General features: G+C 39.7%; 1 protein-coding gene across 2 annotated transcripts in view; it reads right to left on the bottom strand.

Annotated features, from left to right (window-relative positions):
• Positions 1 to 12,113: 12,113 nt before the first annotated feature.
• CPQ (carboxypeptidase Q) overlaps positions 12,114 to 26,750 on the bottom strand; it is a 533,282-nt gene continuing 518,645 nt past the window's right edge. For both annotated transcript variants that reach the window (XM_037802736.1, XM_037802738.1), the window contains one exon: positions 12,114 to 12,634. In XM_037802736.1, coding sequence (XP_037658664.1) covers positions 12,471 to 12,634 — 164 coding nt within the window. In that variant the 3' untranslated portion in view covers positions 12,114 to 12,470. The remainder of the gene's footprint in view (positions 12,635 to 26,750) is intronic.

The following is a 26,750-nucleotide window of genomic DNA, read 5'->3' as shown; positions in this document are numbered from 1 at the left end:
GGGAAATGGAGGCACTGAGAGACTATGTGACTTGCCTGCAAGTGGCAGGGCCAGAATTCTAAGTCTCAGCAGCTGCACTTTCAACCAACCTGCTCTGCTGCCTCTACCCTGATGCAGGCAGTTGCGGGGTACTTGGGGAGCACAGAGGAGGGACACCAGACCCAGTCTAGAGGCCCTTGTGGGGAGGGTCTTTCCCAGAAGAGGTGGCTCTCCAGATGGAAGAGGGTGGGTGGGAAAGACTCTGCCCTGGGATGTAGCACTGTGACTAGCTGGATAATTGACGAGAAAGAGAGGTCCTTTTACTCCTGCAAATCCTTAGAACACACTGGTCCATGACTGGATAAGACATGGGGTGGGAAGAAAGCAAAATACGGTGCAGGCACATCACAGAGTTTATAATGTGGTCAGAAGCAATGGACATGATATGCACATGGCAACATAGGAGGTTCTAGAAACAACACGGAGTGGCAGAAAGAAGGCACAGAAGGCAACATGTAGTACAGCACCATTTATGTAAATTAAAACAACAGGCACACAAGACAACAATTGACATTTTATAAGAACACATAGAGATGAAACAATTCTCATCAAACAAAGTAGAACAGCTGCTTTCAGGGTGGGGACAATGGGAGTGGATGCTAGGAATAAGGTATAAATAAAACAAGAGATGCATCATGATGATCCTGTGCCCTGACTGAGAGAAAGACGAAGTCAACCCCCAGGCCTGAGGGAGGTGGAGGGAGAGGGAGGGTGATACCTTGCTCTTCCATTTGGCTGCCAAGCACTTCCTCTCTCCTTCAGAGTGCAGCAGAAGAACCAGGTTGCTTTCTACGGTGTGATCCCACTCCCTTCTTACAGTTATTGGTCCAGGGCTGGGCACCTAACTTAAGCTCTGCCAATCAGTTCACTGCCTTTTGTAGAAGGCTGTACTGACAGAAAAAGGCACTGAGGCAGAGGGTTAAGGGCAAGCTAGAGGTAAAGTGGATGCAAATCCTGCCTCCACTTTGGACATGTTGCTTAGCCTCCAAGTATCCAAGTTTTCTTATTTGGAAAATGGGAAGACAAAATACTTGGCTCATAGGATTGTGTGAGGATTTAATGAGTGAATGACATGCATGTATAGTAATTAGAACAGTGCCTGGCAAACAGCAGGTGCTCAATAGTAAAAGATGATGATTATTTCCTAAGAACTTGGGAATTAAGAGAATAAGGAAAAGGCTTGATCTGGTTGGCTGATCAGCATGTTAAGGAATAAGTGCAGAGCTCGTCACTTCTGGTCACATGGAGCAGTCACATTGTTTTATACCTATGGGTCACCCAAGTGTCATCATTTCACATTACATCTGTGAAGTGAAGAGGGTAGGGAAGCCCTGATATACAAGAATTTAGTCTCTGGCTCAATTCTTGAATCCCTGCTATATACCAGACCTTGAGTTGATGTGATACCTCAATATTTTCCATTATATTAACATTATGAAGTTAGCTTAAATGTATTTCTGTCACTTACCTATAGAGTCCTGATTAAGAGCATCATAACAACAGAGAAAACACCAAAGCCTCAGCTTCTTGGGTCCTCTCCATGGAGGAAATTCCATGGCATCTTCTGCACACTGAGTCACCCTCAGTAGCTGCTTGCTTAGTTAAAAATTGTTAAAAAACAAGTGCAAATCATGTAGTCATCCTACTGCCATGATGACGCCCCAGTCCACACAAATGGTGACGTAACCAACACACTGGATTTTACACAGAATTTCCTGCTGTAAGGACATAATTTGTGAGTTCATTAGCTTTAAGTATGTGTATTAAAGAATCTGTTTCTGCTCTTTTTCATTTACTTTTATGTAGGTAAGTTCTATTCACCAGTTCCTACCTTTTAACATAAAGATTTTTATTCAGGAAAGTTGGCCAAGTCTTTATTGGGAATTTGAACTTGCATATCAAACAGAAAAATGATAGATTTACATTTCCCAGAACAAAGGTAACTACAAGAGAATGTGAAAGTGTTTCTGGAAGGATGAACACACAGAAAATCTTCCCTGACCTTTGGAAGTTAGAGAATAGTCAACAAACTGATTTAGGCAACTTCACTGCTTTGAAGGGTTTCTGAGAAGACTGATTTCTGTTTGTTCAGCCACTATTTGGAAGTGCAAAGATCAGGGACATCAAAAACTTTATCTGGGCTTTTGAGAGTGTTTGTGAAATCACTGATGTGTTGTGGGAACATTTCTCGGAGATCAACATTGCATCAGGTTTTATCTGTGTCGGTTTGTCAGGTGCCATATGATCGAGTGAGTGGCTCTTCCGGCATGCCAAACGCCTTCCAAATGCATGCCAGAGAGGAAGGGAAACCAGCCATTTCCTGTGATTGGGGGTCAGACACAACCAAAGGGGGCTACAATGACTTCCTGAGGATATTTAATCAATCACAACCGTAGCTGAAAGCTTGTACATGAAGCTTGAGGTCTGTACTTCACAAGTAGCACCATTAAATCTTCAGAAGCCTAAAAAAGTTCAGTTGCCTTTCATAGGAAGCTGATTTCAATAAAGTTTATCCAGAGGTAGGTGGTCCAGGACTAGGATGTCAACCACACAGTGTCAGGGACCCATGCTCCTTCCCATCTGCTTCCCGGGTGGGCCTGGCTGCCTCCCAAGCTCCCTTCATGGTCAAAGGCTGCTGCTGCTGCTGCAGTCTTCCAACAGGAAGGAGGAAGGGGAGAAGAGCATTCCAATACCCACTCTCCAACCCCCTCTTAAGGATACTTTCTGGAGTTTTCTCACACCACTTCCAGTTCCAACCCATTATAGACAGAACTGAGTCACATGGCTACACCTAATGATAAGGAGTGGGAAAACTGTCCTTACTCCAGATAAAATTTTGCAGCTCTATTACCATAAAAAAAGGGCAGACTGGGTTTTGAAGGACAATTAGCTGTCTCTGCCCCATCATCCTTCAGGACTCAGAACAAATGCCTCCTCTTGAGAAAGACCATTTTGGATGTGGGCCATCTGCCAATAGTAGGCCCTCTTCACCTCCCTCTATCTGCAGGACCTATTCATTCTCACCACAGGAATTATCTTGTTTGTTTATTTATTTTTATGGTCTCCCTCCCCCACTAAAATAAAGGTTCCTGAGTGCAGGGATTTATCTATCTTGCTGCTCACCACTATATCCCCAGGAAGGAGGATACCTGGTGCATGGTGGAAACTTACTGAAAATGTGTAATGAATGACCAAACCATGAATGAATGCCTTTAACAGAGAAAAGCAATGTGGCCTGTGGCTAAATATAGACTCTGATGTTAGACAACCTTGATTAAAATTTTAGCTCCACCTCTTATTAACAATATGACCTTGGGCAAGTAACTTAACTTACTTAAGTCTTGGCTTCTTTATCTGTAAAAATTGAGGAAAGGACTTTTGTGAGAATTAGAAGCGCTAATAGATGTGGTGGTTTGAAGCTGTATGTACTCCAGAAAATCATGTTCTTAAATCTAATCCATTCCTGTGGGTGTGGACCCATTGTAAGTAGGACCTTCTGAAGAGGCTACTTCAGTTAAGGTGTGACCTGCCTCATTCAGGATGGGTCTTAATCCTAAATGCAGCACACAGAGAGAGAAAGCCACCAAGCAAGAAGCTGAAAGCAATGAAACCCAGAAGAGAAGGGAGAAACCAGCAGATGCCTAGTCTTTCCCTTCTTGCCAAGTGGTAGAGGAGCCAAGGATCACCAGCAGCTGGTCTTCGGGAGGAAAGCATCACCCTGATGATGCCTTGATTGGACATTTTGCTGGACTCTAACCAAAGCAAGTAAATTCCCATTGTTTACGTCAACCCATTTAATGGTATTTGCTTTGAGTAGCCTAGGAAACTAAAACAATAGATATGAAGTGCTTAGCACTCTGCTTGGTGGATAACAAACACTCAAATGATAATGGTATTAGTTTCTCTGACTGCTGTAATGAAGTACCACAAACTAGGCGGCTTACAGAAATGTATTCTCTCACAGTTCTAGAGGCTAGAAGATGTTGGCAGGGCCATGTTCCCTTTGAAGGCTCTAGGATAGAATCTTTCTGTGCTTCCTCCTAGCTTCTGGTGGTTGCTGGCAATCTTTGGTGTCCTTGGCTTGTAGATACATCATCTTCACATGGCCTTTTTCTCTCTGTTTCCTCTCCTCTTCCTATAAGGATACCAGTTTGGATATAGGGCCCACCCTAAGTCCCATATGATTTCATCTCAAGATCTTTAACTAATTATACGTTCAAAAACCATGTTGAAATAAATTCACATTCTGAGGTTCTGGGTGGACATGAATTTTGGAGGGACACTTCAACCCAACATATCAGCCTTTATGCATTACCATAATAATTCTTATTGTTGTTATTATTTGATCTATCTAGTCCAAAGGTTCAAAGGAGGCTTCCCAAAGGAAAGCTGAATAACTGGTGATGAGTCCAATGGATACACAGGGCTTTCTGAATGAACCAGAGAAAAAGTCAAAGCAGGCAGAGTGAGGAGTGGGAGAATGTTGTAAAGTGAGACCGGAAAGGGAGCAGGGGCCAAATCCCACAGGGCCTCATGTACTATGAACTTTATTCCAAGTGCAAAGGGCTTAGAAAACAGAGGAGTATGTAGTCAGATATGCATTCTATAAATATAATCCTGACTACATTATAGGATGGGGATTATCTTATCAGAATGACTTCTGTTAGTGAGAAGTCTACTGTATTTGCACTTCAAACTTGTGTCTGCCTATGAAGTTTGTGGGGCCCTGGGCAAGGAGAGCATGGTGCTCCTGACAAGCTTCAGACACAGCTGGCTATCCTTGGACTCCTTGAATGTGAGAGAGAAACTTTTAAATGTGCCTAAATATTTAAAAGCTGTAAATCAAAACTAACAAACTGATAAATATGATCCAGGCATCCTGCTGTAAAGAATATACTTTCCTAATGTGCCAGTTTGGAAGTATTATATCCCCCAAACGCCATGTTCTTTAATGCAATCTTGTCGGGGTAGATGTATTAGAGTTGATTAGGTTGAAATCCTTTGATTGAGTGTTTCCATGGAGATGTGACTCAATCAACTGTTAGTGAAATGTTTGATTGGATAATTTCCATGGAGATATGACCCGCCCCATTCAGGGTGGGTCTTGATTTAATCACTGGAGTGGTATAAAAGAGCTCACAAATAGAAGGACCAGAGAGCAGCCAAGAGTGACATTTTGGAGAGCAGCTGCAGCTGAGAGACACATTTTGAAGATGGCCATTGAAAGCTGACACCAACATTTTGGAGAAAGCCATTTTGAAATGCAACCTGGGAGCAAGTAGATGCCAGCTACGTGTCTTCCCAGCTAACAGAGGTTTTCTGGACGCCATTGGCCATCCTCCAGTGAAGGTACCCAATTGTTGAACACTTACCTTGGACACTTTATGGCCTTAAGACTGTAACTTTGTAACCAAATAAACCCCTTTTATAAAAGCCAATCCATTTCTGGTGTTTTGCATTCTGGCAGCATTAGCAAACCGGAACACCTAATGACTAAAGGTCATTGAATTGTGCCCCCACCAAAGATATGCTGAAGTCCTGACCTCCTGGACCTTAGAATGTGACCTTATTTGGAAATAGGGTCATTGCAGATGTAATTAGTTAAGTTAAAATGAGGTAATAGTGGAGTAGGGGAGCCCTTAATCCAATAGGTCTGGTGTCTTTTTGAGAAGAGAGAAGAGACACAGAGTCACAGATGCACAGGGGAAGCGGCCATATGAAGATGGAGGCAGAGGCTGGAATGAAGTGTCTACAGGCCCAGAAAGACCAAGGGCTGCCTGCAGCCACTGGAAGCTAGAAGAGGCAAGACAGAGTTCGTCCCTGGAGCCTCCGAGACAGCACAGCCCTGCAGACACCTTGCTTTTGGCCTTCTAGCTTCCAGAACTGTGAAAGAATAAAATTCTGTTGTTTTAAGCCACCCTGTCTGTGGTATTTTGTTACAGCAGCCCTAGGAAACTAAGTCAGAAAAATGTCAAAGATAATTTAATTTAACTGTTATTGCCCTTCTCAGGGTGTTCTATTGATGGGTCATTAATAACAAACATATATATAATTCATAAATTATTATATATATTACACAAAATTTATTTTTCTTGTCTTCATTTCAGCAAAGTCACAAATTATATTTTTAAAATCCAGGTTTTCACATAATGTGTATTTTGTTGAAAGCTATGCTCTAAAGTGTTAAAAAATAAAGGTACTTGTATTCAAAGTTCAGGAAACTGAAAATATGCAATAAAAAGGTAATTTAAAGTAAATATAAAAAAATTAAAAAAACATTTTTATACATTTTCAAAAATATATTTTCTTCTAAAATATTCAAAATTAGCTATTAAATTAAAGGCAAGTAATAATAAGTAATGAATATCAAAATTTTAAATAAAAATGTTTAAATAAAGCTCTCATTTTCTATTTAAATTTTAAAATGTTTGTTAAATATTATTGGACAAATTTATAAAAATAAAACTATTTGCAATACTACATCTATCTTAGTTGCCAATGTAAACTATCAGTATTACATTTCAGAAGCGTTACACCTACATGAACATATACTCAAATTTATGAGGAATACAAATTATTAAATATTACAAATATTAAATAATGCAAAATGCTGCCATGTACAACTGTTCCAAACACCATGCTAATTCATAAGTACCTTTGGAACCACAAATCAGAGAATGACAAGTATCAAGAAAATATATCTTTGACACTTCTGGGAGACAATACTTCATTATGCAAGAAGCTATTGCTTTCATGCTGTTTGAGAGGAAAGCTTTGACAAGTTAATGAATTTGTTTTTTTCCCCTTGTTGAGTACTTATGTTCCTCCAGCCTTCCTCATATTCTGAAGCAATGTCTATCTTTATAACACTTGGGACATTCGGACACCATTTTCTGCGTGTCTCTGGAGCCCACATGGCCTTAGTCTGCAACGGATGCTTCGGTAATGGGTCCTGTTGTGCCAGCCCTGAGCACCAGATCCCTGGTGACATTAAGACATTTATGGGATCCTTAAGACATTTATTGTTGGCGAGTGTGATATGTGGGGCCCTCTAATGCTCAGGTCCCAGGCCAGAGCCCTTCTTTCCTGGGCCTAAGGGTGGAACTTTTCAAACCCCACTTTCTAGTCCTTGAAATCAGCTAGCCTGGATCTACCAGCACAGTGAAGACCATTCAGGGAATTTAGGTTAAGCTGAGGCAGTACTTGGATTTGAGTTTTCTAGATTTCAGCCACATTTTATCAGCTCTGTGACCCTAGGAAAGTTACTTCTGAGCTCTAAACCCAGGTTTTCTCATCTTTCTAAACTGGGAAATAAAATAGCACCTATTCACTGCATTCAGTGAGAATTAAATGAGAAAATATATATGAAGTTCCTAGCAGCATAATTGGTACAGGGAAGGTATTAGCGATAATGGCAGTCATTATCAGATGGCAAGGCAGCGCCTAAAAGAACTTATCTTGGGGAAAAATTCATATTCCATTATGATCTCTGGGATGCACTGGCAGGTACGGTACTTAGCATTAAGAGAACTCATAGGACAAGGGGTTAACTTTATCATCAAAATCTAAAGCACAGCTAAATGTTCCTTAAATCTGGAAAATAAAACAAGTCCTTCTGAGATTCAGCCAAACAGATAGTCGCATGGCTGCTTGAGTAGACCCAGAATGACCACCAATGATATCAAGAAAGTCAAATCCTCCAAAGGACTTGTGCACTCTTAGGATATGCTACAATCATAGGAGTGTTTATCTGCCAAGTTTAAGGGCCACAAATAGGCTCTAATGTCCAGGGAAAAGGTCTTCTTTGCCTGGAGTCTGGGAATCAATCGATTAGAAGATATCAAAGACCTGATTTGATGACAGCTAAGCTCAGCAATTTCATTTTGAGTACAAAACTCTGTTAATCATTACCTTCCACCATTCCTTTGGTTAACAGAGGATCATTTAAAGGAGAGAAAAAAAAAATACTTCAAAGGTAATTTCTTTCTGCTCCAAAAACAGCCTTGGGTTTTCTGGTTTAACAGAGTTGAGAAGTAAGCATGCATCATTAATTTCTATGCAGAAAACATTTTTCACTTCAAATGGCAATTAGTGATAACATTTCTATCTCACGTCGTGATGAGATTTTTATGCTAATCATCACATAACAGTAAATTAATCATTTGGGCACAGTTAGAGAGGATGTATAGTTCATGAGATAGATATAGATATCAGGATCACTTTGATATTTATTCAAGGTAAATGGGAGGCATCCCAAATTGTTATGAAGGAAGCATACTGAGCAAATATGATGACGTGGTAATGCAATGTATGCAGTGTGGACGAGTGAGGATTTTCAAAGCACTCTTGGTGTCATTAGTGTAATTATTGTGAGGAAGGTGGAACACTCAGGGGAACGTAAACCACAAGTCATTCACAGACACACCAGAAACCCTCAAAACCACATCTTAACAAAGTCAAGGGTGACAAAATCAGCAGTCGACCTCCTTTCCTCTAATCCCCTCCTACTCTCTTACAGAATTCACCCTTTTCACATTATACAATATTTAAATGGGTTTCGCTTCTCAATTTGCACTTAAGTCTACTCAGCTAAATGAATCAGAAAAGCAACTTGACCCTAAAGTCAAATTGGAAAGCTGCTGCATGCACAGGAAATAGGCCACCACTCAAATAATATGGCAATTCTTAGCAGATGAGCAATTCCCTTTATAATAGTATATGGAAAATAAGAGAATTATACTTTTAAATGCCTATAGCTATAGTTACTCAATGACATGTGGCCATCTCCATGGCTGCCTGGTAGACCTAAGCAAGCATGCTGTGCAGGGAGAGTTGTCATGAGGGAAAAACCTTATATACCCCTTTCTTTTCTCATATTTCTTCTTCCTTCCTTCTCTTTTTCCAAGCCCAGCATATTTCTTCATACCTCCCCTACTGATAACCACACTCACCAGGACACCCCACCATGTGCACTCGCCCACCGCACATATTCATATTGTCCCCCTGAACCAGCCCTGTACTACACTTCCTTCAGTAAAGCAGCAGTGAAGGGGCCCAGGTAGGAAATGGGCCATTTCTGCTACTGTTTGGCCCCATGTAATGCTGTTTCTTTTTTCAGGGAAATAGACAATTTTATTTTAGTGTTTGCATTTGATTCTCTTTTATGCTTTCCATCTCTCTGCTGAAATTTCCCTTCTTTTCATGTATGTAATTCACTTCTCCCACTAGATCTTTAACATAATATACTTAGTTATATTACAGTCCCTCTTTTACAATTCCGGTATCTGGGTTGTCTCTAAGTCTACTTCTCTTTATTGCTTTAGCTTTTGACAATTATTTGATTTTTTTTCTTGCTTTTTTGTGTGTCTTGTAATATTTTATGGTGCACTGGACAATGTATATAGGAAAAAAAAGTAGAAATTGAGGCAAACGTATTTATGTCCAGAAATTGTTATTTCTTCTTCTGTCAGACCCGGGGGTGGGTGGGCAGGGGCATTACATCGATCCAGTGAGGAATTGAGACGGGTTTTGGTTTTGTTGTTGCTATCATCACGTTTAGTGTAACACGAGCTCCAAGTACCCCCAGCAGTGGACTGCCAATACCTGTGATTAGTGTGAGGCCAAGAGTGCCAAAGATTGTTTTCTCAGTGTTGCTGCTCTACCCTAAGCTTTCTGGAGAACTTGCATTCCCGAGCCATGGGGAGGGGGATGGTATCTCTCCATGCTTTTGACTCTCCCAGTGGATGCTTGTTACTGGATGTTAGGCTCATGGTGGAGACTGATCCATTCTCTTGGTCTAGCCTCAGTCTCAGGCAGTCTCTGTGTAACTGGGCCTCAGGGATGGGGCTTTCTCTGTATTTTTGTCCCCCCCCCCCGCCCAGGTAGCTACTCTGCCTTATAGCTAGTAATATGCTGAGCCAGCTCATACCAGCTTGCAAAAGTCAATTGTTAAACTTTTAAGAATTTGTGAGCCTCTTGTTAAACACAGCCATTATTAAAAATTAAATTACATAAACTTACAATTACATAAATTATATTAAAAACAAAGGTAATTTATATTAAAAACTCATCACTTCTTAGTTATTGTACTACATTTTACTATTATCTATGTGCTTGAGGTTATTTGCATTTGTTGTCTGTATGGTGGAAATGCTACTGCACATCTCTTCCCAACTCTGCATTTGGTGACATCACATTAGCAGCTTCAGTTGGCCACAGTGGGAGTAGTTACACTATGGAAATAGGTAAATGCTACAGGTCAAGGCTCTCTTCATCCCTGCTCTCACCAACCCAAGAGTCAGTTGTTAAACATGCACCAGCACAACACTGTTTGTAACTGTAGCATATCTTGGGTGGGAGAGAGTTTCCTGCCCCTCCCCCAGTAGCAAACTTTGGTTTGTACTAGTGCAGGTTTCTGGGTCCAAAGGGATTTTCTGACCCTCTTCCCAGCAGGTTAAGGCTTTTGTTTAGCATGAGAGAAGGGTCTGGGAGAGCACACAGGTTCCATGCCTGACTCCCAGAAGCTTCCAATCACCACCTGCATGACTGTGCCATGAAGGGCGTTTGCTCCAGCCAGCTGCCCTGCCCCCAGTCTCATGAGTATGCACTGGAGACCCATGAAAACGGCTTGTGAATGAGTGTGAATTCTCCTTGTTTCTGGGGCTCCCAGCCATTTTAAACAGATGTCTAGAGCACAACTAGCTTTTAAGAATTTGTTAACATTTTAGTTGTTTTTTCTTACCCTCTTTTAAGGCAACCTCCTGCTCCTCCCATGTTCTTTCACAGGTAAAACAGTCCACAGGTCACATTTCTCCTCAGAAGGGCTTGCCACTCTTTGGAATTCAGTCACTTGGCTGCCTTATTCCTCTGATGGACACAAGAAAAATTATGATTTTATAGATTATTCAGATTTTTCTTGTTAGAAAAGGAGCAAGATTATCTTTCAGCTTTCTACATCTCAAGCAGAAGAGAACACCATTCTTCCAAAACTGGTACGTGGATCCTTGTTTGACTTCTTATGATTATGGTCCACTATCCACAAACTTGAGGGGCAAAAAGTGAATGCCTGTCAAGTCAACAGTTTAACATTCTGAATAAGAATCATTCTACTTGATGGGAATCTTCCAGCTTCAAGTTTGTTTCTAGGCATAGAGATATGAATCTTTTTCTTAAAGTCCAACTCCTAATGTAAATTCAACAGCAAATAACAATGTTCTCTAAACTGACTTTATCTTTGTTCACTTATCTCACAAGGCTAAGGTGAACAAAAGATGCTGCGACTTCATTATATCATGATGTGAAGATAAACCCCTCATGTGGGCCCTGGACAGAGTGTCAGATGTTGAAGCTTGTTTTGTCCAACCAACCTGCATGGCCCATTCTTCTCTACAATGAACAGCAGGTGCCAAACAAAAGAGAACTCTGCATTGCTTTGCTGTTCACAGTTGGGTGCTGAATTGCTTGCTATGAGCAGAGGGGCCTAGCTCTCTCTGTTCTTTTCCCAGACTTTTTTGGCTGCTTACTCTTCTTTGGCTTGCCTTTTCAGCCTTGTCTCACTTTGACTCTTGTCTTTATCTTCCCAGTTATGACCTTGGTTTCTCATTGTGATTTCAGTCATTCCTAGATCCACATTACCTCAAGCTGCTCTAAGCAAATACCTCCTCTCAGCTTATCTACCCCTCATACCCTCCACTTCAGGGCAACTCTCCATGGATGGGGATCACTGTTCTCTCTCTGAAATCCTGTGAAAGTTTTCTCTCTGAGCCTCAACTTTGTTACTGGCAAAATGTGAAAAAGCCCCAACATCGTGAAGAGGTTGTGTAAGATAATATTTTTATTTATCTAGTGATAGACCATAGTATTTAATAAGGCTGCTGGATTATGCATACTTGATTGTTTCCCTACATGGTAAAAGCTACTTTTTTTTTCTTTCTCCTATTAAAAAAAAAATCCGTATCTCCCTTAAAAATTCAGAAGTATAAAAATGTACTAATTAGAAAGCCAAAACCCAATTGAGATCATACTACAATTTGCAATTCCTTTACTCCTTTAATAAGTAACATAAAACACAAAAATTGATGCCATCGTATTTGATTTAATGCTTATAAATGAACACAAAAAAACCAGAGGCCTTCCAAAGATTTATACGGTGTTTACTTTCAAAGTAGAAACAATATTTTTTATAGACGGTATAAAGAAATGCCCCCGCTGTGATCTCTATCATATGCTGATTCTACGTGGGGGCAGGGATCATTCCTTATTCTACAAACAGGCAATTCAAACAGTATCAAGAAAGATGATAACAAAGTATGAAAAAGGGCTGTGCTTTGCAAACAAATCAGATGGAACTGTTGGGTGAAGAGTGGCTTCCTGAAGCTCCAGACCCAGGGCTCCTGGCTGGCACGGAAGAACATGCCTGCTTCTTGCTCTGGCTAGGACCTGGGCAGCATATCTTCCATGTCCGCAACGACATACGAGACAACAGCCCAAACAGCAGCAGCGATGTTCATCTCCTTTGGATCCATGACAGACATGGTGTCTCCATGGGAGTGATGTAAAGAGAAATATTTATACAGGTCATCAAGTAGACTGGCTCCTAGGGAGAAAAGGGGAAGAATTCTTAGTGGAGTATTTTGATAGAGACTGCTGAATAGCTGCTCAGAAAGTACTCGTACCCTCCCCCTCCACTCTTGCCTGCTCACACTGAACAGGCTGAGTGGCAAAATAATTATTTTCCTAGCCTTCCTTGTAGCAAGAAGTGGCCAAGTGACACCATTCTGACTACCTGGATATGAGTGGCAGGCTGGGGGAGAGTTCTAGGAAAGTCGTTACTTTCCTGACAAAAGAGTCAGGAAAATGCCCCCCAAGCTGCATTAAAGGTAGATTAGAAGTTTGGAGCTGCATGGGGCAAAAGCGCACACACAAAATACGGTGGAGTGGAAAGACTGACGGAGCCTGGGTTTAGAAAATAATTCTAACACACAGAACCAGCTCTGCACTGCCGCCTTCTGCTCTTCCTGTTATGTGAGGAAAACAACATCTTTATTTGTTGAAGTAACTGATGCAAACGTCCTCAAATCAAAAAAACAAAAACAAAAACGAAAAAAGACATTATCTTCTTTGTATCCATGAAGGTGCAACTTATATAACTTCCTGGATATACAAGAAAGTCAACATTCTTTTTGCTCAAGTTTTCCTTCTCAAATCATGCATTTATTTACAACAGCCATGAAATACCCCGGCAACCTCCAAGGGATCAGCAGGAGCCTCTGCCCCACCTGAAAGCTTTCCTCTCATTCAAGTTTGACTTTTCCGTAGTTTCGGCCATGGATCAATACCTCAGGGAACCTTCACCGTCTCTTAGTCATCCCTCAGAACCTACACTATCAATCTTTTGGATTCCAGTTGTGGTTCATTAGCTTCTGATGTTGTTTATGTATTTAATTACTCACCTACTGATTGTTTTCTTGTGAAATATCCCATACAGACAAGAGGCTATGGAGAACCTGAACATATATTATAAAGGGCAACAACAAAAAATAGCATATACCTGCAATTCAATGCAAGAAAGATATGATAGTTATTTGAAGCCCATTTTATGCCCCTTTAGAGGCTCCTTTCTCCCTTTCAGACGTGCTTTTCTTTATAACTGTACCACAACTATGTAAATACCACACACATATATGATTTCTTGTTTAATACTGCCCATTTTTGAACCATATACTCCAGATACATCTCTGTGATTTGTTTTTCCACTTAATCTTATGTGAGATATTATTTATGCTATTGTGTATAACTGTAGCATTTTCATACATTATCTCACTGCATTTATTTATCCATTCTCCTGCCAAAGGACATTTATGTTATTTCCAGTTTTTTTGTTATGTGCTGCTATCAACATTCTCTAGCATCTATGTCTAGGAGTGGGACTGTTGGGCTATAGGGAATGTGTGTGTTTAACTTTAGCTTTTTGCAATTCCAAATTGTTTTCCAGACTAATTTTCAAAACTTCCACTATCCACCTATGACCCTTTCTGGGTCTTCACAACCTCTTCTCTTGGTACTGTCAAGTGAAGTTTTGCTAATTTGGTGGTTGTAAAAGGTTTTCTCATTATGGTTTTAATATTTGAAATTATCAGGGAGATTGAGCATGTTTTCATTTATGTATTTTTTTTGTCATTTATGTTTTCCTTTTTTGTGAAATGCCTGTTTATGCTTTTTGCCCATTTTTCAACTGGTTTGTCTTTTTCTATTGATTTGTAGGGGGCTTTGATATAACTTAGATACTAATCCTTTGTTGGTAATAAGTTTACATATATCATTTTTTGGTTTGTGGCAGGGCCAGAAATCACTTCACTTCTTTCTCTACCTCCTCTTCCTTCTACAAGAATGTCTCTTTTGCTCTTCCATACCTTTTGCTGATTTTTTTTCATGGATGACTAATACTTTCTGTTCTTATTGTAAATTATGTATTTTTTAAAATTTGCATTTTCTGTTTGTAGCTGCCCAGTATTAGTATCATGTATATATCTGATTCATAAAATGGCAAGTATAACATCTTTTTCTACACTCTGGAATAGCTTGTGTAAGATTAGAATTATTTACTTCCTGGTTATTTTGCAGGACCATCTACAAAATCATCTAAGTCTATTGCTTTCTTAATTGTAAAAATTTTAACTGATTCAATTTCTTTTATGCTTAATGGGCTATTCATGTTTTGTACTTCTTCTTGAATTAATTTTTGCAATGATGTTTTCTAGGAATTTGTTATTACCTAAATATTAAAAAAAATTGGCATAAAGTTGCCAATAATATCCTGTTATCTTTATGTCTGCAGTATCTATAATAGTGATCCCCTCCTCTTCATTCTTGATATTGGTTTTTAGTGTCCTCTCTCGTTTTTGTTCATCAATCTTGCCAGCAGTTTGTCAGATTTATTAGTCTTTTGAACAAAAGAAGATAACTTAGAGTTTTTTGATCTTTCCTACTGTATCATAGTTTTTCTTTCATTGATTTCTGCTCTTCTCTTTATTAAATTCCTCCTTCTATTTTCTTTGGCTTTGGTCACTTTTCTTTTTCTAACTTCTTGAGTTGAATACTCAACTTAATACTTTACAAATTTCCTTTTTCTCTAGCTTAAGTGTTTAAAGCTATCATCCTCCCCTTAATACTATTTCAGTTGTAAACCATAAGTTCTGATTAATATTTTCATGATCATTCAGTTCTAAATATTTACTAATTTCTAGTTTGACTTAAATTCTGTGACTCATGGGTTTGAATATATTTTTTTTTTAATTTTCAAAAGTATGGGATTTCTTTTGTTATTTTTTCATCATGGATTTCTTACTTTAGAGAATGTTATGTATGACACAAATTCCTTGAATTTTGTTAAGATTTGCTCTTTATCCTATTATGTTAACTGTTTTTATAAATGTTCTATGGTACTTGAAAAATATGTACTTTCTGTGTTCTGTGTATGGCCATTAGAGCAAGCTTGTTAACTGTGCTCTACAAACCTTTTAACTCCTTACTGATTTATTGTCTATTTAACCTATCAATTTTGAGAGAGATGCATTAACATGTCCATTTCTGGTTTTTATATGTTATTATTCTTGTAGTTCCAGTAATTTCCTTTTTATATATTTCAAAATTATGTTATAAGGAACATACAAATTTAGAATTATATCTTCCTGGTGAAGTAGACATTTGATTAATATGTAGTCATTCTCTTCATCTGTAGTAATGCTCTTTGGCTTGAAGTCTAGTTTTTCCTAATATTTAATATAGTCACACCAGCTTCCTTTTGCAGAGAATTACCCTAGTATGTCTTTTCCAATAGTTTTATTTATAATCTTCCTCTCTCCTTATGTTTTAGCTGTTTCTCTTATGAATAGCTTATAGTTGAATTTTTAAATCTAGTCTAACTATATTTGGTTTTTAATTGGAGAATATAATCTATTTATGTAGATTGTGATTATTGTTAAATTGTATTTATTTATATCATCTAAATTGTTTTTCTATTCGTTCATTTAGTTTTCTAGTTTCCTTTTTTCCTTCTTTTGGATTTTTTTTCCTCTTCTCACTCCCCCCCCCACCCCAAATCTGTAACACTCTTTATTTCTATTCTTTTAGAATGTGGATGTTACACACTCTATTTCTATTCTGTCAGTAGAGACCTTAGAACTCATAGTTCACATATTTATCTTAATAAATCTAAAATTAATCAATGTCTTACATTATAAAGGACAGTAGGGGTTCCAACTTTTGTCTTATGTCCCAGATTCACTCATTGTTCATTAAAACCAATACTCTATCAGGGCAAGATGGTGGCAGAGGGAGGTGTGGAATTTAGTTAGTCCTCTGGAACAACTAGCATATAGCTAGGAACAACTAGTAAATAGTCTGGAACAACTGTCGGGGAACATCTGTGACTGGAAACACATCATACACCCACCTGGAATGGGTGAGATAGCTAATCGCAGCATAAGAACAGGAAATGTGATACTGATTACACCCTCTTCCTGAGACCTGGGCCCATCTAGTCTGGGAAAAACTGATTGGGGTAATCAAAGAAACCAGACACCTAGACAACAAAAAATTATGACTCACATTAGAAAAAAATGAATATATGGCCCAGTCAAAGGAACAAACTTACATTTCAAATGAGATACAACTAATTAAAGATCTTCAAATATGCTAAATCAATTCAAAAATCAAATCACCAAGTTGAGGAAAGATATGACAAACAAGATGAAGGATATAAAGAAGACATTGGGTGAACATAAGGAAGAACTTGAAAGTTTGAAAAACCAAGTGGCAGAACTTAAGAGAATGAAAGGCAAAATAGAAGGGATGAAAAAGACAATGGAGACATTCAACAGCAGAACTGAAGAGGAAGAAGAAAGGATTCATGAACTGGAGGACAGGACATCTGAAATCCTACAACAAAAGAAAGATAGGGAAAAGAATGGAAAAATATGAAAGGGTCTCAGGGAACTAAATGACAACATGAAGCACATGAATATACATATCATGGGTGTCCCAGAGGAGAAGAGAAGGGAAAAGGGGAAGAAACAATAATGAAGGAAATAATAACCGAAAATTTCCCATCTCTTATGAAAGACATAAAAATACAGATACAAGAAGTGCAGCATACCCCAAACAGAATAGATCTGAATAGACCTACTCCAGGACATTTAATAATCAGATTATCAAATATCAGAGACAAAGAGAGAATTTTGAAAGCAGCAAGGGAAAAGTGATCTATCACATACAAAGGAAGCTTGACAAGAATATGTGCAGATTTCTCAGTAGAAACCGTGGAGGCAAGAAGGCAGTGGCATGATATATTTAAGATAATGAAAGAGAAAAACTGCCAACCAAGAATTCCATATCCAGCAAAAATGACCTTCAAAAATGAGGGAGAGTTTAAAATATTTGCAGACAAATACACACTGAGAGAATTTGTGAACAAGAAACCTGCTGTACAAGAAATAGTAAAGGGAGTACTACAGGCAGTTAGGAAAAGACAGGAGAGAGAGGTTTGGAGAAGAGAGTAGAAATGAAGACTATCAGTGAGAGTGAAATGAGAGAGAGGGAAAATAAAATAAAATAATATAAAATACGACATATAAATTCAAAAAGTCAATATGGTAGACAGTAGACATTACATTGAGTGAAATTAACCAGAAACAAAAGGATGGCTACCCTATGGACTCACTAAGATGAACTAACATTGATGAACGAGATTTGAGAGTTAAAATTGAGAACACAGGTTATCAGGAGATAGAAAGAGGTTAGAAATTGGGCATTTGATGCTAAGGAGTACATGAGGGTAAACAGGATTGATTGCATAGATCCAGAAATGGATAGCATAATACTGTATGATGGTTGCACAATACTGTAAGTACTTTGAACAAAGATTTGTGTGAGTATGGTTGAAAGAGGAAGGCTAGGGGCATGTATGACACCAGAAGGAAAGATAGAAGATAAAGACTGGGATTGTATAACTTAGTGAAACCTAGAGTGGTCAATGATGGGGATTAAATGTACAAATATAAGAATGTTTTTAAAAGAGGGAGCACAAATGAAGGTCAACATTGCTAGGTATTGAAAATTGGATGCTACAGGGGAAAAATACAATCAATTCAAACTAGGGTCTATAGTTATTGGTAACACTGTAAGACGCTTCCATTAATTGCAACAAAGGAAACATAGCAAAGCTAAATGACCAAAAGAGGCAGTTATAAGGGAGTGATATGGGATTCTTGGTGGTGGTGTTGCTGTCCGACTCTTTCATTGTATTTTATTTTACTTTTATTTTTCTTCTATCTTTTATATTTTTATTCTTCATTTTTCCTCTCATTTTCCTCTTTCTTTGTGGAAGAAATGAAATATTCTCATATAGATTGTGGTGGTGAATGCATAACGATATGACTACACCAGGAATCATTGATCATTTACTTAGAATGAATTGTATGGTGTGTGAATAAAACTATTTAAAAAAGTAAACTGAGGGATACAAGTGCTGGAGAAAATGTGGAGAGAGGGATGTACCTATTCGCTGTTGGTGGGGAAGTAGAATGGGGTAGCCCATCTGGAGGGCAGTGTGGTGGTTCCACAGTAAACTAACTATGGGGTTGTTATATGGTCCTGCAACCCCCTTATTGGGTATATACTTGGAAGAACTGAGAGCAGGGACATGAATGGACATTTGCATACTGGTGTTTATGGCGGCAGTAGTCACAATTTGCAACAGATGGAGGTGACCTAAGGGTACAGTGACTAATAAAGGGAATGGTGAACTGTGGTGTATACATTCAATTGGGAGGCGGCAAGAAGAAATGAAGTTCTGAGGTATGCAACTAGGTGAATGGACCTTGAGGACAGTATGCTGAGTGAAATAAGCCAGAATCGAAAAGATAAACATTATAATGCCTCACTAATATGGACTAACTATAATGTGCAAACTCTGAGAATTGAATCTGAGAGCATAGGTTATCAGGGGAAGACTTATGGTAAAGTTTCCTAGATTGTAAGCTGTTACAGCAGTCACATCTATTCATGAGTTGTAATGGTTATTTCTAAATTCTGAGATGATGAACTGTTTGTGTATAACCTGGCTGGTCCCTGGAACTTCCATTATCGGTGTGACACCTGAGTCTCAGAGCCAGAGTTCAGCAGCTCTGAATGTCAGCATTACTCCAAAAGCAAATGTTAAACAGGCTGAAAAAGGGATCAGTCTTTCATTAAGATATGAACAAAATGGACTTGGTTAGGACTAAGCAGAGTAAAGGGAAAATGATGATATTGACTGTATTTTAATACTTCAACTTCTATGTGAGAGCAAAGGAAGAGATGTTTACTTGGAAAATCCATATCTTCTGTAGCATAGTATATAATTTAACTTGTATGGTTGGTTTATTCAAACACCATAATTACATGGAACCTTGAATAGAGGGTGAGATCTGATTTGTTTGCAGAGGCTAGCATGAAGCCCTAATACATCCCAGAGTAATTTGGGCAGAGAATAAAAATGTATTTGCAAAGCCTCCTTGAGGGACTGGGAAAAATTGGAAATATTTAACTTCCTCACCTGGGGAATTCCTGAAATTCTCGCAAGCATTGGGAACTACCATTGTAGTTGGCCAAGCCCTCAATCTTGGGGCTTGCCCTTAGGATGCTTGTTACGGCAAAGGAGAGATTAGCCTACTTAAAATTGTGCCTAAGAGTCACTCTCATAGAACCTCTTTTGTTGCTCCTATGTGGCCTATTCCTCTAAGCTAACTCGGCAGGTAAACGCACTGCCTTCCCCCCTACATGCGATATGACTCCTAAGGGTGTAAATCTCCCTGGCAACATGGGACGTGACTCCCAGGGATGAGCCTGGCCCCAGCATGATGGGATTGAGAAAATCTTCTTGACCAAAAGGGGGAAGAGAAATGAAACAAAAAAAGTTTCAGTTGCTGAGAGATTTCAAAGAGAGTCGAGAGGTCATTCTGGAGGTTATTCTTATGCATTATATAGATATCCCTTTTTAGTTACTGGTGTATCAGAATAGCTAGAAGGAAATGTCTGAAACTGTTGAGCTGCAATCCATATCCTTGATTCTTGAAGAGGAGTGTATAACTATGTAGCTTACATGGTGTGACTGTGCAATTGTGAAAACCTTGTGGCTCACACTCCTTTATCCTGTGTATGGACAGATGAGTAGAAAAAGCAGGGACAAAAAAGTAAATGAATAATGTGGGGGCGGGGGCAGGGGGAGAGTATGAGATGTTTTGGGTGTTCTTTTTTACTTTTATTTTTAATTTTATTCTTATTTTCATTTTATTTCTTGGAGTAATGAAAATGTTCAAAAAACTGATGGTGGTGATGAATGCACAACTATATGATGATACTGTGAACAACTGATTGTACACTTTGGATGACTGTATGGTATGTGAATATATCTCAATAAAATTGCATTAAAAAAATAATGCTCTAGGCAAGTAGGGATTGATAGATATCCTTACACAAATGCCAGCTCCAGAGTATCCCAACCTCTACAGATCCTCACTTTATCACCTTTCTCACCCCTGAGAAATTCCTCCTCATAAGCCATGTACTGATGTACTGTAAAAATTAATGTTTTATCCAACAATTCTTTTTTTTTTTTTCATTTTTATTGAGATTGTTCAGATACCATACAATTATCCAAAGATCCAAAGTGTACAATCACTTGCCCCTGGGTACCCTCATACAGCTGTGCATCCATCACACTTAATTTTTGTTCAATTTTTAGAAACTTTTCATTACTCCAGACAAGAAATAAAGTGAAAGATGAAAAAAGAAAAAAAGAAAGGGAAACTCTAATCCTCCCCTATCCCTAACCAACCCCCCTCAACTGTTGACTCGTAGTATTGATATAGTACATTTGTTACTGTTTATGAAAAAATGTTGAAATACTACTAACTGTAGTATATAGTTTGTAATAGGTATATAGTTCTTCCCTATATGCCCCTCCATTATTAACTTCTAATTGTATTGTCATACATTTGTTCTGGTTCATGGAAGTGATTTCTAGTATTTGTACAATTGATCATGGACATTGCCCACCATAGGATTCAGTTTTATACATTCCCATCTTTTGACCTCCAACTTTCCTTCTGGTGACATATATGACTCTGAGCTTCCCCTTTCCACCTCATTCACACACCATTTGGCGCTGTTAGTTATTCTCACATCTTGCTACCAACACCCCTGTTCATTTCCAAACATTTGAGTTCATCCTAATTCAACATTCTCCTCATATTAAGCAACCACATTCCATTCTTAAGCCTCGTCCTATATCTTGGTACCTTATATTTCATGTCTATGAGTTTACATATTATAATTAGTTCCTGTCAGTGAGACCCTGTAATAATTGTCCTAATGTGTCTGGCTTATTTCACTCAGTATATTGCCCTCGAGGTTTTGTCATCAACCCATTTTTTTTTTTAATATGGTTTTGTTCACTCACCATACATTCCATCCCAAGTAAATAATCGATGGTTTTCTGCATGGTCATACATTTATGTGTTCACCACCTTCACCACTATCTATATAAGAGCATCTATATTTCCTCCACAAGGCAGGAGAGAGAGTCAAAGAAGGTAGAGAGGCAAAAGAAAGAGGAAAAAAAATGACAGCTAGGAAGCAGCAAAAGGAAAAATAACCTTAAATCAAAGTAGAATAAAGAATCAGACAATACCACCAATGTCAAGTGTCTAACATGCCTCCCCTATCCCCCCCTCTTATCTGCATTCACCTTGGTATATCACCTTTGTTACATTAAAGGAAGCATAATACAATGATTTTATTAGTTACAGTCTCTAGTTTATGCTGATTGCATCCCTCCCCCAATGCCTCCCCATTTTTAACACCTTGCAAGGTTGACATTTGCTTGTTCTCCCTCGTAAAAGAACATATTTGTACATTTTATCACAATTGTTGAATACTCGAGATTTCACCAAGTTATACAGTCCCAGTCTTCATCTTTCCTCCTTTCTTGTGGTGTCTCACATGCTCCCCACCTTCCTCTCTCAACCGTATTCATAGTTACCTTTGTTCAGTGTACTTACATTGTTGTACTACCATCTCCCAAAATTGTGTTCCAAACCACGCAGTCTTGTCTTCTATCACCCTGTAGTGCTCCCTTTAGTATTTCCTGTAGGACAGGTGTCTTGTTCACAAAGTCTCTCATTGTCTGTTTGTCAGAAAATATTTTGAGATCTCCCTCATATTTGAAGGACAGCTTTGCTGGATACAGGATTCTTGGTTGGCGGTTTTTCTCTTTCAGTATCTTAAATATATCACACCACTTCCTTCTTGCCTCCATGGTTTCTGCTGAGAGATCCGCACATAGTCTTATGCAGCTTTCTTTGTGTATGTAATGGATCGCTTTTCTCTTGCTGCTTTCAGGATTCTCTCTTTGTCTTTGACATTTGATAACCTGATTATTAAGTGTCTTGGCGTAGGCCTATTCATATCTCTTCTGTTTGGAGTACGCTGCACTTCTTGGATCTGTAATTTTATGTCTTTCATAAGAGATGGGAAATTTTCATTAATTATTTCCTCTATTATTGCTTCTGCCCCCTGTCCCTTCTCTTCTCCTTCTGGGACACCAATGATACGTACATTATTGTACTTTGTTTCATCCTTGAGTTCCTGGAGACGTTGCTCATATTTTTTCATTCTTTTCTCCATCTGCTCCTTTGTGTGTAGGCTTTCAGGTGTTTTGTTCTCCAGTTCCTGGGTGTTTTCTTCTGCCTCTTGAGATCTGCTGTTGTATGTTTCCATTGTGTCTTTCATCTCTTGTGTTGTGCCTTTCATTTTCATAGATTCTTCTAGTTGTTTTTTTGAACTTTTGATTTCTGCCGTATACATGTCCAGTGCTTCCTTTACAGCCTCTATCTCTTCTGCAATATCTTCTCTAAACTTTTTGAATTGATTTAGCATTAGTTGTTTAAATTCCTATATCTCAGTTGAAGTGTACGTTTGTTCCTTTGACTGGGCCATAACTTTGTTTTTCTTAGTGTAGGTTGTAATTTTCTGTTGTCTAGGCATGGTTTCCTTGGTTATCCAAATCAGATTTTCCCAGACAAGAACAGGCTCAGGTCCCAGAGGGAAGAAATATTCAGTATCTGGTTTCCTTGCAGGTGTGTCTTAGAAAATTGCTCCACCCTTTGATGCCTCGGGTCACTGTGCTTTTCTGCCCAGCAGGTGACGCCTGTTAGCCTATAATTCTTGACTGGTGTGAGGAGGTGTGGCTGTGTTCCCCCAGGCTCTGGGGTCTGGTTCTGAATGGAAAGGGCCCCACCCCTTTCCTCCTAGAGAAGACAGACCCCCCAGGTGGAGGTCATTAGCATTTCAATGGTCTCGCTCTCTGCTTGTGCTGTCTCTGCCCTTCCCCGAGTCACAGCCCTGGAAACTGAAAATGACTGGGGCTTTCTCCACTGAGCCAAAAAAGAAACAGTCCCCTTCAGAACCAGTCCAAGGCGACCCTCCGGCTCTCCCAGGTCAGTCGTCACCCAAAGCCTCTGTCTGTTTTTTGGGGATGCGTACCTGTAGTGAGCAGTTCACACTTGCTACTTAATACCCCAGTTGGAGCTCAGCTGAGCTATATTCGCTTGCTGGGAGAGAGCTTCTCTCTGGCACCACGAGGCTTTGCAGCTTGGGCTATGGGGGAGGGGGTCTCACGACTTGGTTCCGCAGGATTTACTTACAGATTTTATGCTGTGTTTTTGGGCATTCCTCCCAATTCAGGTTGGTGTATGATGAGTGGATGGTTTCGTTTGTCTCTCCGCAGTTATTCTGGATTATTTACTAGTTGTTTCTGGATTTTTGTTGTTGTTCCAGGGGGACTACTTAGCTTCCACTCCTCTCTATGCCACCATCTTGCCACTTAATCCAACAATTCTTTGTGTGTGTGTGTGTGTGTGTGTGTGCGCGCGCGCGCGCGCGCGCAAGATTTACAAACATCTGGTCTACCACATTGCCAAGGTTCTCTTCCCCAAGCCTTCAGAGCACCCTGTAGACTGGGCACTGTCATTGTTCCTGAGCCCTCCCTTGCCCTAGGATGTTGTCCTAGTTTGCTAATGCTGCAGAATGCAAAACACTAGAGATGGATTGGCTTTTATAAAACAAGGGTTTATTTTGCTACACAGTTACAGTCTTAAGTCCACAAAGCATCCAAGGTAACACCTCAGCAATCGGGTACCTTCACCGGAGGATGGCCAATGGCGTCCGGAAAACCTCTGTTAGCTAGGAAGGCAGCTGGCGTCTGCTCCAAAGCTCCGGCCTCAAAACGGCTTTCTCCCAGGACATTCCTCTCTAGCAAGCTTGCTCCTCTTCAAAACATCACTCCCAGCTGCACTCACTGAGTTTTCTCTCTCTGAGTCAGCTCATTTATATAGCTCCACTGATCAAGGCCCACCCCGAATGGGCGGGGCCACGCCTCCATGGGAACATCTCATCAGAATCATCTCCCACAGCTGGGTGGGGCACACTCCAAGCAAATCCAACCAACACGAAAACGTCTGTCCCACAAGACCACAAAGATAATGGCATTTGGGGGACACAATACATTCAAACTGGCACAGATGTTATCTAGGTTTTCCCCAAGCCCAATCCAAGTGTTTTAAACCTTGGTACAAGGTTTTCTCCTAGTTATCCACCCAAACCCCATGCCCTGGAAGGGATTGTGAGCTTCCCTCATTTTTGTTCATATTCTGTACTGAGTTCAGCCATGACGCCAATAATCACAACACAAGTCAATGAGGCAAAAAAGAAGTATTAAAAAAGCTCAACTATCGACCCTGACAATTAATGGCTCCAATGCCATTAGCAAATGTCCCTAATGGCAAATATTAAGCTGACAAGACCTATCAAACCCTTCATCTGTGTTAAGAAGGCTTCTTCCTCCTCAGTGATTTTCTTTCTAAACTAGTAAAGCATGTTTTCTTTTAGCCTAGTAGCTCATAAAGGGTGGGATCTCATCATCACCATCCAGCCTGATAATGAAAAACCCTCGTAGTGGGCTGGAGTTGAGGCCCATAAATGTTCTGAAGGTTCAATCCAATTCAACTGGACACTTATTTACTGAGTACCTACAATATTCTAGACAGTGGGCTAAGGCTGATGCAGACATAAAGGTTAAAAAGACACAGATTTTGCTCTCAAAAAGCTTACTCTGCAAATGAAGCAGAGAAATGTGTACCCAAGTAAGAATAACACAGTCAGAATGTGCTGAGTACTGTGAGAAAAGGACAAAGAAATGGTGGGTAGCTCATGTAGTTGAATGGACTTCTCTGACCTCTAGAGTTGGCTAGGTCCCCTTGCTGTGTGCTCTCTATACTTCCCTTATCATAATTTTATAATTGCCACTATCCTTTCTTGTAATTGTTTGTTTAGTGCCTGTTTTTCCCACTATATTGGAAGCTTGCTGAAGGTAGAGCTTCTGTTTTGTTCCTCACTGTGTCACTAGTGCTTACAGAAGGTGAATGTATATTTGTGGAATGAACAAATGAATGAAATAAGCAAATTTTATGAGAGAACTTGGCCTTGAGGGTACTCTATCAGTCAGAGTCCTTGCAGGAAACAGATGGGATACTACGAGAAGGTGACTTAGAGAATATAATGAGAGAATTACTTAGAAGAGCAGTCAGGGTTAAGTAACTAACAAGAGATGGTGAAGCACCCAGGCTAGCAAGAATAGGGAGCCATTACCACCCCAAAGCCTAAAAGGGCAAAGAGAGAGAGTGACTATTGGAACTCCAAAGAACAGCCATAGCTGCAGTTCAGCTGTGGGTAAGAGTCGAAGGATCTGTGGTTGTTGGTAGGAGAAGCCAAGGAGGGGAGCCAGTGGAATCAGTATCCTGCTGATGCTTCCCAACATCCTGCTGAGAAATACACTGACCATTATCTAATCATAAGCCAGAGGGCAAGAGCAACTTGCTAATGCAGTTTATGAAAGTTAGCCTCTAGGAGCACAGTACAGGGTAGAAAAGGGTGAATGATATGGAGGTGTGAAAGAAGTCCAGTCCAGGTACTTAGGATGTCAACAGACAGAGATGGGGAACAGGCACTCTAGGTCAAAGGAATAGAGTCTATGAGTGTTCAAGTTTGGGTGATGTATGGAGTAACTTGGGTTAAATATTGGCAGATAAAGTTGGCATCAATGTTAGAAGGTCCTAATGTCATGGTGAAAATACAGTGAATGTAACTCATAAACGGGGAGCCTTTGGGGGTCATTGGGAAGGGAGATGGTGTGACTAGAGCTCCACGTTAGAGATGTTCCAGCCAACTGTGGAGGTGGAGTTGTGTGCATGACCATGGAGGTGAGGGGACAGTTGGGGAAGAGGTGTAGTCTGGGGAAGTGTCAAAAAGGACCAAAATGATGACATCTCAGCCTCTGGAATTGTCTGGAAGGCATGTGGATTAGAATAATGATACTTCCCATTAGAAAGGCCAGGAGTCCATTATAAAACCAGAAGACTCTACACTTTGAGCCCACAGCACACCCAGGAGGGACATAGCTGTGTGTTTACTTTGGTATAGCTAGAAATATTTAAAAAGAAACAATATTTTAGAATTAGTTGAAACTGGTGGGGAGCATATGCTCTGGGGCCCCCAGAGAACATCAGGTGAATGTCAAATTCAGTGTACAAGTTAAGGACAGAGTCAAAGAGTTA

The sequence above is a fragment of the Choloepus didactylus genome, chromosome 14, assembly GCF_015220235.1.
Source record: "Choloepus didactylus isolate mChoDid1 chromosome 14, mChoDid1.pri, whole genome shotgun sequence".
In the NCBI taxonomy this organism is placed as follows: domain Eukaryota; kingdom Metazoa; phylum Chordata; class Mammalia; order Pilosa; family Megalonychidae; genus Choloepus; species Choloepus didactylus.
This window is presented reverse-complemented; position numbering and strand designations above follow the sequence as displayed.